General features: G+C 40.0%; 1 protein-coding gene across 8 annotated transcripts in view; it reads left to right on the forward strand.

Moving 5' to 3' along the window:
• Nucleotides 1-1,069: 1,069 nt before the first annotated feature.
• The window catches only part of LOC121315630 (myotubularin-related protein 9-like), a 33,283-nt gene continuing 17,400 nt past the window's right edge, over nucleotides 1,070-16,952 (forward strand). For 2 of the 8 annotated variants that reach the window (XR_005950291.1, XM_041249886.1), the window contains exons 1-10: nucleotides 1,958-2,024; nucleotides 2,946-3,222; nucleotides 3,649-3,757; nucleotides 5,267-5,392; nucleotides 5,988-6,161; nucleotides 9,343-9,560; nucleotides 9,783-9,944; nucleotides 10,303-10,444; nucleotides 11,154-11,374; nucleotides 13,485-13,636. Coding sequence is in view for 2 of the 8 variants with exons in the window: in XM_041249886.1 (XP_041105820.1) it covers nucleotides 3,041-3,222; nucleotides 3,649-3,757; nucleotides 5,267-5,392; nucleotides 5,988-6,161; nucleotides 9,343-9,560; nucleotides 9,783-9,944; nucleotides 10,303-10,444; nucleotides 11,154-11,374; nucleotides 13,485-13,636 (1,486 nt within the window). In the remaining 6 variants the exon portion in view is untranslated. The other 6 variants (XM_041249887.1, XR_005950294.1, XR_005950292.1 and 3 more) reach the window with 6 other exon arrangements.

Here is a 16,952-nt window from a genome sequence, read left to right on the forward strand (position 1 = left end):
CTTTTTTTTGTTTGTTTTAACCAGTCAGTATACATGTTTCAGTACAATCACTGAAATGAGTCTGGTGGAGATGGTCTTGGACATATTTTGGATCCCGCTGAAGAACTAGGTGTTTGACGGTAGTGGTGGTCATAACTGTATATTTAAACATCCTGTTATGTACATATTTGGCATGGTAGTTTCCTGTGCATGACTGCAGTCCTGTGATTGAACTACATGATCATATGTTGAATGGTATCATGGAGTATTGTAGGTGCTTTGGCAATCTTTTCTCACTTTTCCTAATACTGTGCATTACATTAGTATAATATTGTATGTTTCATTTTGGTTTTACAGTCATAGCTGGAATTAAGTATAAAGGCTGTTTCCTATTGAGTGTGGGTGGGTTACTTCTTGACAGTTTTATGGAACAGATAAATTCCAATCTAAAATTCTTGCTATGCCTGAAAATCCCTCCATTAAAATCTGGACCCCTCCCTCTTTTTTTAAATCTGTCAATATATATTTTGTGTATACTAATACATTAAGCAAATATTACATTACCCACCTGTCCTTGTCACCCACCACCGCCTGTAAGATGGTCGAAGCCCAGTTCTTTCGGTTAAAGAATGTCCTTGTCGCTTGATTTGCAGCGGTTGGAATGTGGATGGCATCAAGCATGCCCATGTCTTGAGAGAGTCCATACCTCTCAAGAACACGCACTGCTATCTTCCAAGCTTCTCCCCTCTTATGGCAAATCTATGAAGCGATGTAAATGTCCAACGAGAGAGCTGCAAAACTCGTAAAGGTACAGATGCACAGTACATTTGTTCACCGCAAATTTATCACCCACCATCTTATGGTCAACAGCAAATGCAAGTTTATAGAGAGCTATAGCAACTCACTTTTGCAGTGGTATGGGGGCACGGGCAACGAAGTGGGCTGACAGCTCCATATAAGCTCTTACAAGTTCAACAGTAATTTCGAAGGTAGCCCAGGTCACTCTGAACTTTTCCACTCATTGGTCGTCTGTAAAGGAAGGCCTAAGCACAACTTCTTCCCACCACAGGGAAGGGCAGTGGTGGAACACAGAAAACTGAAAGCTGACAACGTGTTCCAATGGCTCTTTCACTAATCGCATGACACACACCCCTGTACTCAGCAATGCGCCTCACGTGAGTATCTGAGCGATAAACCGTACAGTGTGCTGCTGGATTCGATGCAAAACCCGCTTCCTTCGTGTTCTGACAGACAAATCAATGATGCTGGATAGAGCTAACGAATATTATAGCAATGTAGTAAAACGCACACCAAATGACGCGATGTACAGACAGCCAAACAATTATAAAGAAAACTGCTTAATATTTTAACATAGTACACATACAACTAAATTGTTACCATTTTCCCTCTTCGTAAATTCTGTTTTGTTTTGATTTTTTTGTATGTGTAAATGTCAAACACCGACAAAGTATTCCGATCTCAACAATCTGAATAGGGTGATTGCTTTAAATTACTAAGTTGCCCCTAGGGGAAAAAAACAAAAAACAAAACATATACTCGTATTGAAAGGTATATACTACCGTTATACTTCTTACGACTCTGTGTATACAAACGTGTGATTATAAAGCTGGTGAAACACAAGCCAATCTACCAGTGTGTGTTCAGAAAAATTATCATTACCAGAAACACTGATTGTATTGCTTAACATCCGACGTAGCTGATCAAATATATTTAATAAGTCATAAACATACCAAACACAACAACACCCACACACCCACACATACATACATACATACATACATACATACATACATACATACATACATACATACATACATACATACGCGCGCAATGAAAGCATACAAAACCAATATTGGTCGATTTAACTTCGCCGTCTGGCATTAACTGCAACTGCCTTTATAACCTCAGGGCAGCCGGAACTCTGGTTCTCATCGGTTTGTTTTTATTCGTGGACAGTGTTTGCCGCACTTCCGCATTCTGGGAGGGGAAGAAGAAGAGGACCCGCAGGAATCTTAGGTTTTATTGTGTGTTATGTTTACAAAATACAAAAACGGATTCACTGATTTAAAATAGAATATTACCGATATTTATGTAAATTGTTTATTTACAAATTATTTTCACATTGAGACAGTTTGATTACCGAGCTCTAGTGTGAATGTAGAGAATTGTTACTCAAGAAAAAGATTGCAGAGTAGTAGCAGCAAAAAATAAATAAATACATACATTTTAAAAATCTACTGCCACTTTTAGAACTTGTTTGTGAATATTATAAAATGAATAATCACTAAAGCTTTTTAAATAGTCAAGTTACTGTTCATATTTAATTTGATATGGAATACTTCACCAAAGTATGGTTTTATTTAATCAACTATCAACCCATCACCCTTAAAAAAAAATTAGCGCAGTGGTTTTCTTTGGCTAGTTCCGCTAAGAGTTTATAAATGCATTTATTTGTGTGTTGTAATGAGCGTCATGTTGACAGCTTGTCATGCGTAGTGAAGTACAAAGTACAAAAACATCAATAATGTCGTGAGGCTGTTCGTAAAGACGGCTGCTGAACATTACTAGCAGTACAATAGTTGTTAAGCGAGTATCTTGCATGCCTAACCAGACTATTCTGTTTCATGTGGGATGCTGGAATACTAGACGTGACTCACACAACCTAGTTCTCCACTTGTGTATGTATACATTAATATAATGCAGTAGACTGACAACATTTTGGTCATCTTAATATATGTACAAGCTCCTTGTCTCTGCTTGTGCAATACAGTGGATGGGTACACTGTGACTGTCGATCCTGCCATAGAATCTTGTTTTATAGCTACAGAGTAACACTTTATGTCGCTGTCCTTTTTGTCACAGACAGCCAGCCAGCTTTGCAGGACCTGTACAGTTTTTAATAATGTACTGTTTGTTTGTGTGTGTGTGTGTTTGTGTTTTTGTAGCTGCTTCAATGAAATAGCATCCCCCTTCATGTTTATACGTCATTGTTTACATTAAGAAGATCCCTCCACCACCCTCAATATAGCAGATTGTAAGGATGGAATTTGTGGAGTTGATAAAGACCCCACGGGTGGATAATGTTGTCCTGCATCGGCCCTTCATGTCAAAGGTGGAGGGGACGCTCTGTCTAACCGGCCACCACCTCATCCTCTCCTCTCGTCAGGACAGTAGCGAGGAGCTGTGGCTGCTGCACTCCAACATAGACTCCATCGAGAAGAGGTCAGTCTCTCCTAGATTGCGTTTACAGTGGATTTATCTACCCTTTCATTCTCTATAGTTTTCAATATTTGTTATTTTGTTATGAAATTAATTTTATTATTACTAAATATTCTACCATTGAGTGTTGTAAGAGTTATGTGCAGTATGAAGGTTCTCATTACAACATTATCTTTGGATTCAGATACAATTCCACCAAGCTCTATGTTTAGCTGTAGTCTGGTCTTCTTTAAGTTATGCATAGTTGTGGTTGTGGAGACACTATCATTCCAGACTAGGAAATAGCCATTGCATACATTATTCAAAAGAAATCAATCTCTTAATTTTTATTTTTTTTTAAAGTCTTGTATGTGTTAATGTCTATTCTTTTGTCCCAACTGCATTCATATTTAAGTACTTCATGCACCTTTCATGAGTATCTTGTTTCAGGTTTGTGGGCACATTAGGAACAGTTATTATAAAATGTAAAGACCTGAGGATAATTCAGCTGGATATTCCTGGCATGGAGGAATGTTTAAACATTACAAGTTCTATTGAAGTGAGTAAAGCTTTATTTAAGTTGTATGTGTTTAGTCAAAAGTTGTAGTCATCAAAAGTTTACATACCCCAATGGAAATTTATAGTTTCTAGAATTATTGAAAACAAATAAGTTTGGCTTTTGTGGATGAGGAAACAGTTACAAGAAATAGATGTATACAGTTATTTATTTCAGTAATTTTTATTTGTGCAAAACTTGAAAAATACAAATTCAAAAGTATTCATACCCTGACAAGGAAAATTAAACTTAAATACTAATAGTTAGCAATACTAACCTCTTTTAAACCATTAAGATATTTGTCAATGAGCTTTTGGCATGATTCTTTAGTGATTTTTGACCATTCTTCAATGCAGAATTGTTCCAGTTCATTCAAATTCCAAAGATTTTTCTTGTGCACAGCCTTCTTCAACTCATACAAAAGATTCTCAATCGGATTTATATCAGGACTTTGACTAGGCCATTCTAGAATCTTGATTTTATTCTTTATTCTGAAGTAGATTTTTATGTGTGCGTTGGATCGTTGTTCTGTTGGAACGTCCAGTTGCGCTTTAAACCAAGTTTTGTAGTGGAGGGTTTCAGATGATTGGCCAATATCTTTTGGTAAGCTATGGAATCCATTTACCATGCATTGGAACTAAATGACCTCTACCAATAGAGGAAAAACAGCCCCATAGAAGGATATTACCACCTCCATGTTTGACAGTAGGTATGTTCATCTTTTCTTTGTACACCTCACCAGACTTTCTCCAAACATAACAATGAGCGTGACCAAATAGCTCATTTTTTATTTCAGCACTCCACAAAACCTTTGACCAGAACTCATATCCATAATTCAAATGCTGTTTTGCAAACTTTAAGCAGTTGTTCTTGTGACCCTACGAGTGGCGTTTTCCTTGGCCTGCGACCATTGAGACCTTCACCATGCAACACTCGGCCTGTGGTTGAAATGGAAATCCCAGTCCCACTTGCAGCCAGTTCACTTTGACAGTCAATCTCATATTGTTATTAACCTTCCTCACAATTCTTCTACATGTTCTTGGTGAAAGAACCTTCTTTCTTCCAGACCAAGGGAGCGTTGTGACAGTACCATGAGTCATGTACTTCTTGATAATACAAACAATAGTTGAAATTTGGATACTCAGATGTTTGGAAATCTTCATGTATCCTTCTCCAGCTTTATGACAATAAATAATTTTCTGCCTAAGGTATTCAGATAGCTCTTTACTTTTTCCTATATTGACTTATGCGTAATGACAGCAATCATTCTATGCCTAACCCTTTTATACTTTCTAAGAATGTTCACCTATAATCCAGCATTTTTTAGACTTTGAGAATTAGTTCTGCATTACCATATTGAAATAGCTAGCAGCTTGTAGACAATACTATCATAGCATCAAAGGGTATGTGTGTGTGTGTGTGTATATATATATATTTTTTTTTATTATTTTTTTTTCTCTATTCAAGTATTTAGTTTGTTTTTCTGAATAAGGGTGTTTTTGGGCTCTTCAGGCACTATCTACTCTGGATTCAGTCACCCTCATGTACCCGTTCTTCTATCGGCCCATGTTTGAGTTGATTGAGGATGGATGGAATATGTTCCTTCCTGAACAATCGTTTAAGCAAATTGAGTCATTGGTAAGTTTTAATTAAAATAGTTAAGAAAACTGTATCATTTCAGTAGTTCAAGTTTTATAAGGTTTTCTCATATAGATAAAAAAAAAAGTGAATGGGCTCTCCTTCTCCCATGAATTTAGACTGATATTCCATAGTTGAGCAGCCAGATGTCGATTTTTTGGTCACTGTGACAAATGTCAGTGCACAAGTTCATCAAAATCGAGTTACCTATATGCAGTCTACAGCCTGCGAAGTATGTTGCATCAAGAGAAATTCTGTGACCTCAATCCATAGCATGCTGGAAGGCTGACACCCGTGTATTGTTTCATCAGCCCATGCTTGACTGCAATTTCTATCATGCAAAAACAAAAAGATTTTCAACATAAAAATAATGTGGTAATGTTGCTAGCACTGCTAAGAGGTAAAACCTTTATTAGCAGTCCTTTTAAGTATTACTAATGACAGGAGTAAAACTGTATTTGTGTAAAGTTTTGAAATTGAACACACATTTTGAAGAGAAATCCATCATCCAAAGGTGGATTTCTCTTCAAAATGTGTGTTCAGTTTCAAAACTTTGTTGTTACAAAGTTGTATAGTCCCAGATTTATTTCCATAGACTGACGAGTGGAGATTGAGCTATGTGAATGAGGACTTCAGTGTCTGCCCCTCTTACCCCCCCGTTCTGGCCGTGCCCAAGTCCACTGACGACGAGACAATCCGGAAAGTCGCCACCTTCAGGCATGCTGGCCGCTTCCCTGTTCTCAGTTACTACCATAAGAAGAACGGCATGGTGAGGTTTTTATTTTTATTTAATGTCAAACCCACATACACTTGTCTTGTGCAATTAAAGAAAAATGAACCATATATATATATATATATATATATATATATATATATATATATATATATATATATATATATATATATATATATATATATATATATATATATATAATGTACAGTGCTCCCTCGTTATAATGCTGGTCTTGGGGGACACACAATAAACGTTATAACCGAAAAGCATTATAAACGGTTGAGGGGGTTAGGGGCGCCGCAGGACACAAACCAACACACATCTGACTAAAATACAAAATAAAATAACTCCCTCTCTGTAATGCACATACAATCAAGCAAATTAACCATGCATAAAAGCACCATGTAAGCAACGCTATATATTTTACAAAAAAAAATTTAAAAGGTAACATTTCCACTCGTTGATCATTTCAATTAGCAGTTTTAAAACTATACATAGCATGGCTAAACTGCAGTTGGGAGTTCAGTTCAAAGCGACAGGCAAGCAAACCAAGTGCGAGAAGGAGAGCGGGTCGGGCGAAGGTAAGAGGGAATGGGCTCGCTTCAGGTTCGGCTGCCGGAGAGAGACTTAAGTGTCTCGTCTCCCGGAGAAAGCTGCAGCTCCTCTCGCAGCAAAAAGGTAAATGCATTAGGAAAGATAACCAAGTAATAGGCCTAATATTTGTTTAGTTATAAAACAAATGCTGAATAAGATGTCTGTGTTATAATGTGCCAGCGCAGCATTTCTTGAGTTCAGATGCTGTAACAAAAGGGAGAGACAGAAACGGAAGTTAGACTGAGAAGTTGTTTACAGTTTGAACAACGCCAGTACTGTATTTACTGTAGAAATATTGCATGAATCACTTGTATGGGGAATTGGGGGACATGCTGTAGGAGCGTTATATCCGAGGCACGTTATAACTGAGAGCCTTATAGTGAGGGAGCACTATATATATATATATATATATATATATATATATATATATATATATATATATACACACACACACACACTTTATCTCTGAACTATGCTTACTCAGGGTAAAATTGAGGCACATTTTTGCACCATGCCCTCAGTTCATCATAGAAAAGAGATGGAACAACTTAAGTGAGCACACTGTAGACAGCTGTCTGAGAAGGAGTACTTACCGCTGTGGAAGATGTGGCTGGGTGGCTAACCTGGAGTTAGGGTTTAAAATTGTATTGTGATTTGAACAGCGCAGTTCTGCCTGATGCATTGCTGTGCTGCTGTGTAATTTGTTGATTAAATTCTCCCAATGCCAGTACATCATCAAGGTTTTGTTCTATAGTCAGTGATGGTGTTGTACTATGACATCAGGAGCTGGGCTTGCATGTCTTGGAGGCAGCGATATTTCAAATGTGTTCAAGCCATGCACCGCCAACACAAGTTCACATCATTTATGTGATTTATTTTAAAGCAAACATTTTATTTAAAGAAAGAAAAAAAAAAAAAACAGAGCAACATTATAGTTCAATACCAGCCCATACATCAAAATAAAGATAGCAGCTTTAATAAGTGACATGTATAGCTCATAACAAACATATATACAGGATGTATATACTCTTTATAAGGTATAATATTATAATGATGGGTCTAGTCTATGAACAGCTGACAGAACCTCAGATTCCATACATTCTGCCTGTGCCTATCATTAAATCAAGACTATGCTGAAGATTGCCTGACACCCCCCCCACCACCCCCACCACCCAAGCGTGAATGTGGATTGCTGTGCCTTTTCACTGCAGCTGACTTGTGGCAGGCAGGACCTGCAATGTTTATTGTATGCCCCATGCTTATTGATTAAAGTCTAACAGCTTGCGCATTGAAAATGAGGTGATCAATCGTACAGCTCCCCAGGCTCTCCACTCCTCTCACCGCCCACTTTTTCCACTCACAGCAGCTATTTTCTCGCATTTTTTTTTGCAAATTCACTATGATGCACACTAGCGTCACCCATTCCTGCCCTTCCATCATCTGTTGACTGGAAATGATTTAGATGAACCCATGATAGTGGTCTTAAACAGAAGTGTTTTGAGCAGAAGATTACTGCAGGCACACAGCAGCTGCTTCATCAGTCATATCCTTGAGCTTGGACACCAAACTAGAAGAGTGAATGCAAGTAATATAGCATTCAAACAGATAAAGCATCCATCACTGTAAATCATTTACTTTATTATCAATTTAGCTACCTCCCCTATCTTTCTGTATATCTGTCTATCACATTTATATGTTACACTGTGTATCTATCTACTGTACATAAAATACCTGCTAATCCCACTATTTTTTCATATTTGTGTATTTGTTTTTTTTTGTTTTTAATAAATTTAGTCGTCTCCAATTTTTTACCCTGATTTTTTCCCCAATTTAGTTTGCCCAATTATTGTCTGTATCCTCGGCCCACCGCTCGCAACCCCCCCAAGCAGACTCGGGGAATGGAGGCTGGAGCACGCGTCCTCCGAAACGTGCTCCTGACAATCCGTCATTTCTCGCAGTGCGGATCCACAGTGAGGCCACCAGATATAGAGCCAGAGGACAACACAGATCTAGCGGCTCCACTGCAGAACCACAGGCGCCCTATCGGCCACAGGGGTCGCTGATGCTCAGTGAGCTGTGGGTTCCCCTGCCAACCTAAGCCCTCCCTACCCGGGCAGCACTCGGCTAATTGTGCGCCACCCACTAGTAACTCCCGGTCACGGTCAGCGGTAACATAGCCTGGACTCGAACCCAGACTATAGGGCACATCCTGCACTCCACGTGGAGAGCTTTTACTGGATGCGCCACTGCTGCCAAAAATGAATAATAATGCAGCTTGTGCTACTTGAGCCCAAAAAAGCCTGTACTGTAGTGTGCTGAAGATTATTCTCCCTCGCTGTAGATGGTCTGTATGCAGGTTTCACTTACATTTTCTACATATATCTAGAAGACCGCCTATTCAATTTTGATTAAACTTGCTAAGGACTTTAGTGCAAGGGGAGGCGCCCTAATTCTGTCCATATTTAGATAAGCGCTTGTTCAATTGATGAAACTTGGATAGGACATGTAAATCATGTAAATGAGTTTCTGTGGTCATGGCAGGGGGTGTTTGTCACTGACATATTTGTTATACAATGCAAGTATCTGTTTTCCCGGTCCTGACCCAAATCCAATATACTTCCAGGTCATGATGCGGAGTGGGCAGCCTCTCACAGGCAGCAATGGGCGGCGCTGTAAAGAGGACGAGCAACTGATTAACGCCACCCTGCGGGCAGGAAAGCGTGGTTACATCATCGACACCCGCTCAATTAACGTGGCACAGCAGGCCAAAGCCAGGGGAGGGGGCTTTGAACTGGAGGCCCATTACCCACAGTGGAGGAGGATCCACAAGTCGATTGAAAGGTAAACCATACCGCTCTGTGTGCACATATGTATACACTAGTGGGGTTAATTGTACATTGGAGTTTTCCAATTTTTCACAGAGATTGCACTTTGTTGTGACACAAGGGTGTTTGTTGTTCTTTTAATGTCTTGCTAAAAAAATATAATAATAACATGTGCTCAGTTTAGTGGGCATATCATGTAGGTAATGGTAATGTAACATACTTGCTTGACTTCCCCCAGGTCTAATATTCTACAGGAGGGCTTGATTAAGCTAGTAGAAGCCTGTAATGACCAGTCTCACAATATGGACCGCTGGCTTAGCAAGCTGGAGGCCTCCAATTGGCTGTCCAACATCAAGGAAATACTCACCACAGCCTGCCTCGCTGCACAGTGCATTGACAGGTAAAGACATGTACAGCCTAAACATTTACATTTAATAAACAGATCTTTGTTCCAAACAATTTCTCAGTTATTTAAGAGACCCTGCTAAGTATCAATTTCAAAAGTAAGAATCAGGTTAGAACATAGCCTTGCAATGGATGGACTGGGAAACACTGAGGTTTATAACCCCTGCTTTAAGCTTTTTGGTTTTTTTTGTTGTTTTTTTAGATTTTTTTTTTTTTTTTTTTTTTTTTTTTTTTTAACAAAGAAAATAGAGCTGCACAAGAAGGGGCTTCTTGAGAGTAAGGTGTTTTTTTGTGGAATCTCGTTGTACAGTGTGTGCATGTTCGGCCACATTACATGTCTGCTGCTGTTTTAGGGAGGGGGCCTCGGTGCTGGTCCATGGAACTGAGGGGACAGACTCCACACTACAGGTGACCTCGCTGGCACAGATCATTCTCGATCCGACCAGCAGGACAATCCGCGGCTTTGAGTCTCTTGTGGAGAGAGAGTGGCTGCAGGTAAGTTAAATAACGTACCTGTAATTTTTCTTTTCCTTGCTAACATATTGACAACCTTTTACACTTATAACTTTATAGTCTTTCAAAGCTTTTTTCAAAATGTCCACTGTTTTTGTACCAGACGTGTCTAAGACAGAAATTATGTTTAAAAAACAATATGCAAACTAACTGGCTTTGGAGGTTGGTGAAAAATGTTTTTCTGCTTTTTAATAGTACAGTTATTATATACTCATGAATGCTTGTTTCAGAACATTGTAAGAATCCATTTTTAAAGATGGCAACAAAGAACAAATAAGAGGTCAACAGTACCTCTTTAGCCCTATGACAAACCACTTGCATATAAAGATTATCTTAGTAAATCTTGATCATTGAGCTTAAATATTTTGCTTGGTTTCATACTTGTATCTTCCACTACACAAAATAAGCAAAATCCAAATCTTGAGGTGGGAAGCTCTGGTTGAGTTGACGCAGAATGACTGTTATTATTATTATTAAAGCACTTTGTGATGGTGGTCCACTATGAAAGGTGCTATATAAAATAAAGTGATTGATTGAAAGATTGATGTTACCGCCGTATGCCACAATAATGTGATTGTTGAAAGTTTTCATAAATGTGTGGTTTTTTTTAGGTTTAACTAGATCCCCTTTATGGTTTTCTGAGTCAGTGTTTCTCAGTTGAAGCTTTTGAATTGTTCTTGGTTATCTGCAGGCAGGCCACCCTTTCCAGCAGCGCTGTTCTCAGTCTGCCTACTTCAACAGCAAGCCTAAGTGGGAGGCGCCCGTTTTCCTGCTCTTCCTGGACTGTGTCTGGCAGATCTTGCGTCAGTTCCCATGCTCCTTCCAGTTCAATGAGCATTTCCTCATCCTTCTCTTTGAGCATGCCTATGCCTCCCAGTTTGGCACCTTTTTGGGGAACAACGCCTTTGAGAGGTCAGCACTGTCCCTCACAGTCACACAAGCACACCCAGAAATCCCTCCTAACTCCTAAGATAAGAGTCTGTGAAAACCAGGCTGTCACTTTGTATGGTTCTGAATTGAATGCCATGTCAAACGTCCAATAGACACAAGTGTATGACAAGGCCTGGTAGAAACAAGAAACACTTAACTGTCATGCATCAATTCCTATATACAGTCACATTAGGTTCTTGTGTGACTGTCATTTTATTGAATTATAATGCACATTGGGGTCAACCCCTTGTTCATCTAGTTCTTAAAACTAACACACAGTGCAAGATATAGTAGGAATGGAGGCTGGAGCATGCGTCCTCCGAAACTATATTGAAGTGTCAAGTCTTAAATTCAAAGATTACTATCCTATACCTCTATTTATATTCACTACAATGTGCAAAATTTTTTCAGACATTATTTTTAATTATCACGTCATTTTAAAGCTGGAAAACATTTTCTGCTTCAGTATGGGCTATTAACAAATACTTACGCACTTTAACAAATGAATTACTTTATCCCTAACTAGACAAATGGATGCATGCAGATTGACTACAGATTATTATTATTTTCTCTGTTTGCTAAAACCACGTGCAGGAGAAAAGGGTCAAAGTGTGCACATGTGCAGTACACTATCGGAATAAGTTTTCCGAAAAGTGTGTTTAGATGATATACATTTTGTTAGTTTTCGGAATTTAATCGGAAATTTCTAGGTGCGGTTTTCCGAAAACTGACTTTCAGAATGTTCCGCTACATTTTTCGAAAACTGTGTTTAGATGACTTTTGATATCGGACTTGGGCCAGTTTACTTAAAAGAATGAACTAAAAACAAATAAATAAAAATAATAATAAATGAATACTACCAGAGAGTGTATTTCAATAATACATTAATACCACCAGAGAGTGTATTTCACTAAGAAATGAATACCACCAGAGGGTGTATTTCACTGAGGGTGTGTTTTCACAGAAAAAACAGACAAAATACCGATACAAATGCAAATCAAAATACAATACTAGAAATGAAAATGAAGTTTCTAAAAAAATTTATATATCTCAAATTACAGTAATATAAAGTAACAGACACAGTAATGAATGAAAATAAAATTACATGTCATAATGCTGTGTGTGTGTGTGTGGAGCTAGTGGACTAATGGGGAGCCCCATTACTAAGGTGCTCGGCTATAATATTAGCTGCAGCCGACCAAGAAGTCTTGATGACAGGTTTATGAAAGGGGGTCGCTGGGAGCTTTGCTGAGACCGCATGAACTCAGTGACCCACAGTATACTCTGCTTCACATACTCTACTATCAACCTGGGATAAAATGAATAAACCAGTGGTGAAAGATTTCTCTTATTGATCCGTTACATTAACATCCTCATTTCAAACTAGCCCAAGAAGCTTGCCTTGTTTCATAGAGAGCAGTGTGATTCGAGCCCGGAACTGTCAATATGTTCTCTAAATAGTGCAGTGTCCAGCTCATGCTTCTCCCTGCAACAATGCTGGTGCTCCCGATTGAAATGAATGGTGTGTTGTGGAAACAGAAAACCAGCCTGAAATGTGTTTTTTTTTTTTTAACTGGCGAATGTTCCCAATGTTGAGAAATGTATTGCTCAGTTGATTTATGACTCATGTTTTTTTTTTTTTTCAAGACACAGCAATATGTTAAAAATATAATACTATGATGTGGACAACATTGGGTACAGCAAAGGTAATGCAATGCATTTCTTGTAAACTTTGCAGGATGTTCTGTAACACTGTTTGGTATAATATTAGTTCGCTGGTTTATAGTGCTATGGCTTCCTGCAGTTTTTAGTGGATATATTTCTTAGACCTTTATAACGCTGTGTTGAAAGAGTTGAGATGATTTAAAAGATTACCACCACTTGTACTTACACTTACGGTTATACTGTCCCGTTTCATATGAGTTTTTTCAAAAACAAACCAGTTGAATTTCAATATAATATTTAACCATATCTATCCAAAATTTTTCAAAAATATTGTTGACCATGGAGCTGCATAATTGTATGTTAACTTTGCCGGTTTGCTGAGCCCTCAATTTGTAGACAAGGGCTGACGTGTGTGTTGTATCTGCAGGAGAAAGCTGAAGTTGCCACAGAAGACAGTGTCGCTGTGGTCCTGGGTGAACCGGCCCCAGGAGACAGAGATGTTTCTAAACCCCCTGTTTGAAGCCAACAGCCTGGTGATCTGGCCCTCTGTTTCCCCACAGAGCCTACTGCTCTGGGAGGGTAAGAGCTTCTGTTCTTCTAGGTTTATTTCAGATTTGTTGGGGTACTCACATCATTGTGAATGTTTTTGGCTTGTTTTTCTTCACTCCAGTTGACAGCAGCATTTTATAGAAGAGCACACATTTCTGTTTGCATAAATGCTCAAATTAATCAAATGTTAAAGTGTTGTATGCAAAGGTGAATGTGTGTGTAAGTATGTATGTGTATATATGTATGTGAGCAGGGAAAGGGTTAAATTCCTCCCTGCCCAAAAAAAAAAAAGTTCACGTTTTGTTTAAGTGTGTAATTTAATTTATTGTTTAATTATCACCCGCACCTGGGAATTATTGTCAATTAGTGTGAGGTGTAGGGATTAAAAAGGGTTCAGCCAGTCTGCTCGGGACTGCTGTGGAGAAGGAAGCTGGAAGGTGTGTGCCCTGTATCTGAGCATTCACTACTGTGAGTACTGTGTGTTTGTCTACCGGTAAACAGCTTAGCTGTCCAGTGTGTTAGTTGGGGTGATCCTGACTGTTTAGTTAGTGCTCTGAGGGAGTTAGGTGTTTATTTTGTATTAAAGTGCGTGTAAGCAGTAAAACTGCAATTCTTGTGCCTGGGTGTATGTTTTTAAAGGGGCAAATGAACCTGAGTGAGTGTATGGAGATAAAGTTTTTTCAAAAAGTATCTAACAATTAAATAGAATACACACAATCAATATTTATAAAAACAGATGTTATGAAATCAATTCAGATCCACCCAAGGTAAACAGAACAATACATAAAATACTGTGGACACATAACAATTCACATCAGATACTCCTCCAGATCACCACCGTTAACAGCACACAACACACTGTCTACACACCAGACTTCCTCAAACATTGCTAAATTATGCATTGCCTTATAAAAATTAAAATCCAATCTAACCCGTGTTAATACAAGCATTCTAAAAATAACAAAAGGATCAGTATTTAAAACGCCATTCACTTTGTTTTTCCTGCTCTTTAAAATTGCTAATTTGGCCTGTCCAATAATAAAATTCACCAGCTGGATTGAGTACTTTCTCTTTTTACAATATGTAAAACCAAAAATAAAAACCACCTCAGAGAACACAAAACCCAACCCAGCAAGCAATTCCGTCAGAGCAGCAAACAAAGGTTTCAATCTGGTGCAGAACACAAAACAATGATAAACAAACAGTCTCCCTCTGTGAGCAAAATGGACAGGAGTCCTTCACCTTGGCGTTTATGATGCTCACAAAGGAGTTAACAGCAATGATGGTGTGTAAGATCCTCCACTGCAGATCCCCGATCTTTTTGGCAGTGGTGGCTTATACAGGGTTCTCCAAGCTGGCACTATCTGTTCCGCCACCCTCTCTCTCCAGTGTGTGTCTGGTAGTGCCCTGAGCTGTTGCTGGTATCGGCCCATTACGCACACCCTATACAGCTGTTTCCCCTCTACTGTGCACAGAGGGAGATCTCTCAGACCCTCTACAGTCAGTAAACCCTGCTCATCAGAAGCCTGACCGATCGCTGGGGACACTAACAGTGATGGAAAGGGGGAATCAGTGTGCGGAACTCTGATCCCTGAAGAGCTGTCTCAAGAGCTCCAGCCCCTCACCGGGGAGAGCAGCACGCACCTGGGTGAGGAAACGCTCAGCAGTGCGGACAGACCGCATCCCCAGAGCCTACGCTAACCACTGAGGAGTCACCCAGCTGTAGGTGTTGAAATCTAAAAGGGCTTTAAGCTTTACAACACCTGCCTTCACTAACATATGTATAAAAGTAGCAGACTGAACAATATCACATTTCAAGAATGTGTTATATTAACGGCTCTTCTAGGAGCCAATCAAGGCTAATGTTTTCATTGCCCCTCTGCTCAATACGCACCCACTGCCATGCCCTCAGCAGGCTCTTATAGTAGTCTGGCAGTCGGTCCATCTCCAGTTTACCCATTTCTAGCAGAAAGAGACCCCTATCCAGACCCAGCCTCCCCACCTGCTGCAGAAAGGCACAGGCAAACTGCCTCCACGGGATGTCCTCAGTGCAATACAGCAGCCTCTGCAGGGCCTGTAACCTAAAAGCCTCCGTCCTGCTAGAAAGGTCTATGAGTCCCTGCCCCCCCTCAGCCAGAGGCAGGTACAGCACACTCTGTCTGATCCAACGCACCCCATCCCAGAAAAACTCCAGCATCACAGCCTGAACCCTACCTCTATAGGAGATCTGGGGAAGCAGCCATTTCCACCGCTGTAACCTGCCTTTCACCTTCTCCACCATCCCCTCCCAATTCCTCTGCACCGTGCTGTCATCCCCGAGATGGACACCCAGAAAAAGGAGCCCGCCCCTGCTCCACTGCAAACCAGCAGGTAAAATTGGAGGACGACAACCCCTCCAGTCCCCCAGAAGCACTGCACTACTCTTATCCCAGTTTACTTTAGCAGATGACAGCTTCTCAAACAGTCTTTGACAGGTGCCTACACTGTCAACATCAGTTTGGTTGTTAACAAATACAGCAGTGTCATCTGCATTAGCTGTTGCCTTCACTGGTTTACTGGGACACAGAGGAATGGACAGTCCAGTCAATACCCTCCTCAGCTCATTTATAAGAGGCTCTATTGCTAAAGCATACAGCATACCAGACATGGAACACCCCTGTCTAATACCTCTCTGAACAGGGAAAGGGGCGCTTAAGCCACCATTGATTTTCAATAGACCGGAAACGTCACCATAGAGCAGCTGAACCTTCTCTAAGAAACCGGTCCCAAACCCAAAAGCTTTTAGTGCCCTCCACAGATAGAGGTGATCTACCCGGTCAAAAGCCTTTTCCTGATCCAACGACACTACACCTGCATTGAAACCAAAAAGCTTGGAGGCTGCCAGTATATCTCGAATTAGAAAGATAATCGAAAATGGATCTGTCTGGAACGCAGTATGTTTGGTCTCCTTGCACCACTCGCCCTATCACAGTCCTGAGACTGTTTGTGAGGGCTCTAGAAAGGATTTTATAATCGGCACAGAGCAACGACACAGGTCTCCAATTTTTAATACTACACAAATCTCCCTTTTTAGGGAGGAGAGTGATGACCGCTCTTCTGCAGCTCTGAGATAGAACTTTATCATGCACACTCTCCCTGAAAACATCCAACAAGTCCTCTCCCAGCAGAGACCAGAACTTTTTATAAAACTCCACTGGGAGGCCATTAAGTCCAGGTGTCTTTCCATTGTTCAGCCCCTGCAGGGCATCAGAGAGTTCAGAGAGTGTCAGAGGACTTTCCAGCCCCTTGGCTTCCTCCTCAGACAGCTGAGGGAGGTCCTGCAACAAACGCTGTGATTCCCCAGTTT

The sequence above is a fragment of the Polyodon spathula genome, chromosome 5 (genome assembly GCF_017654505.1).
Source record: "Polyodon spathula isolate WHYD16114869_AA chromosome 5, ASM1765450v1, whole genome shotgun sequence".
Taxonomy (NCBI): Eukaryota; Metazoa; Chordata; class Actinopteri; order Acipenseriformes; family Polyodontidae; genus Polyodon; species Polyodon spathula.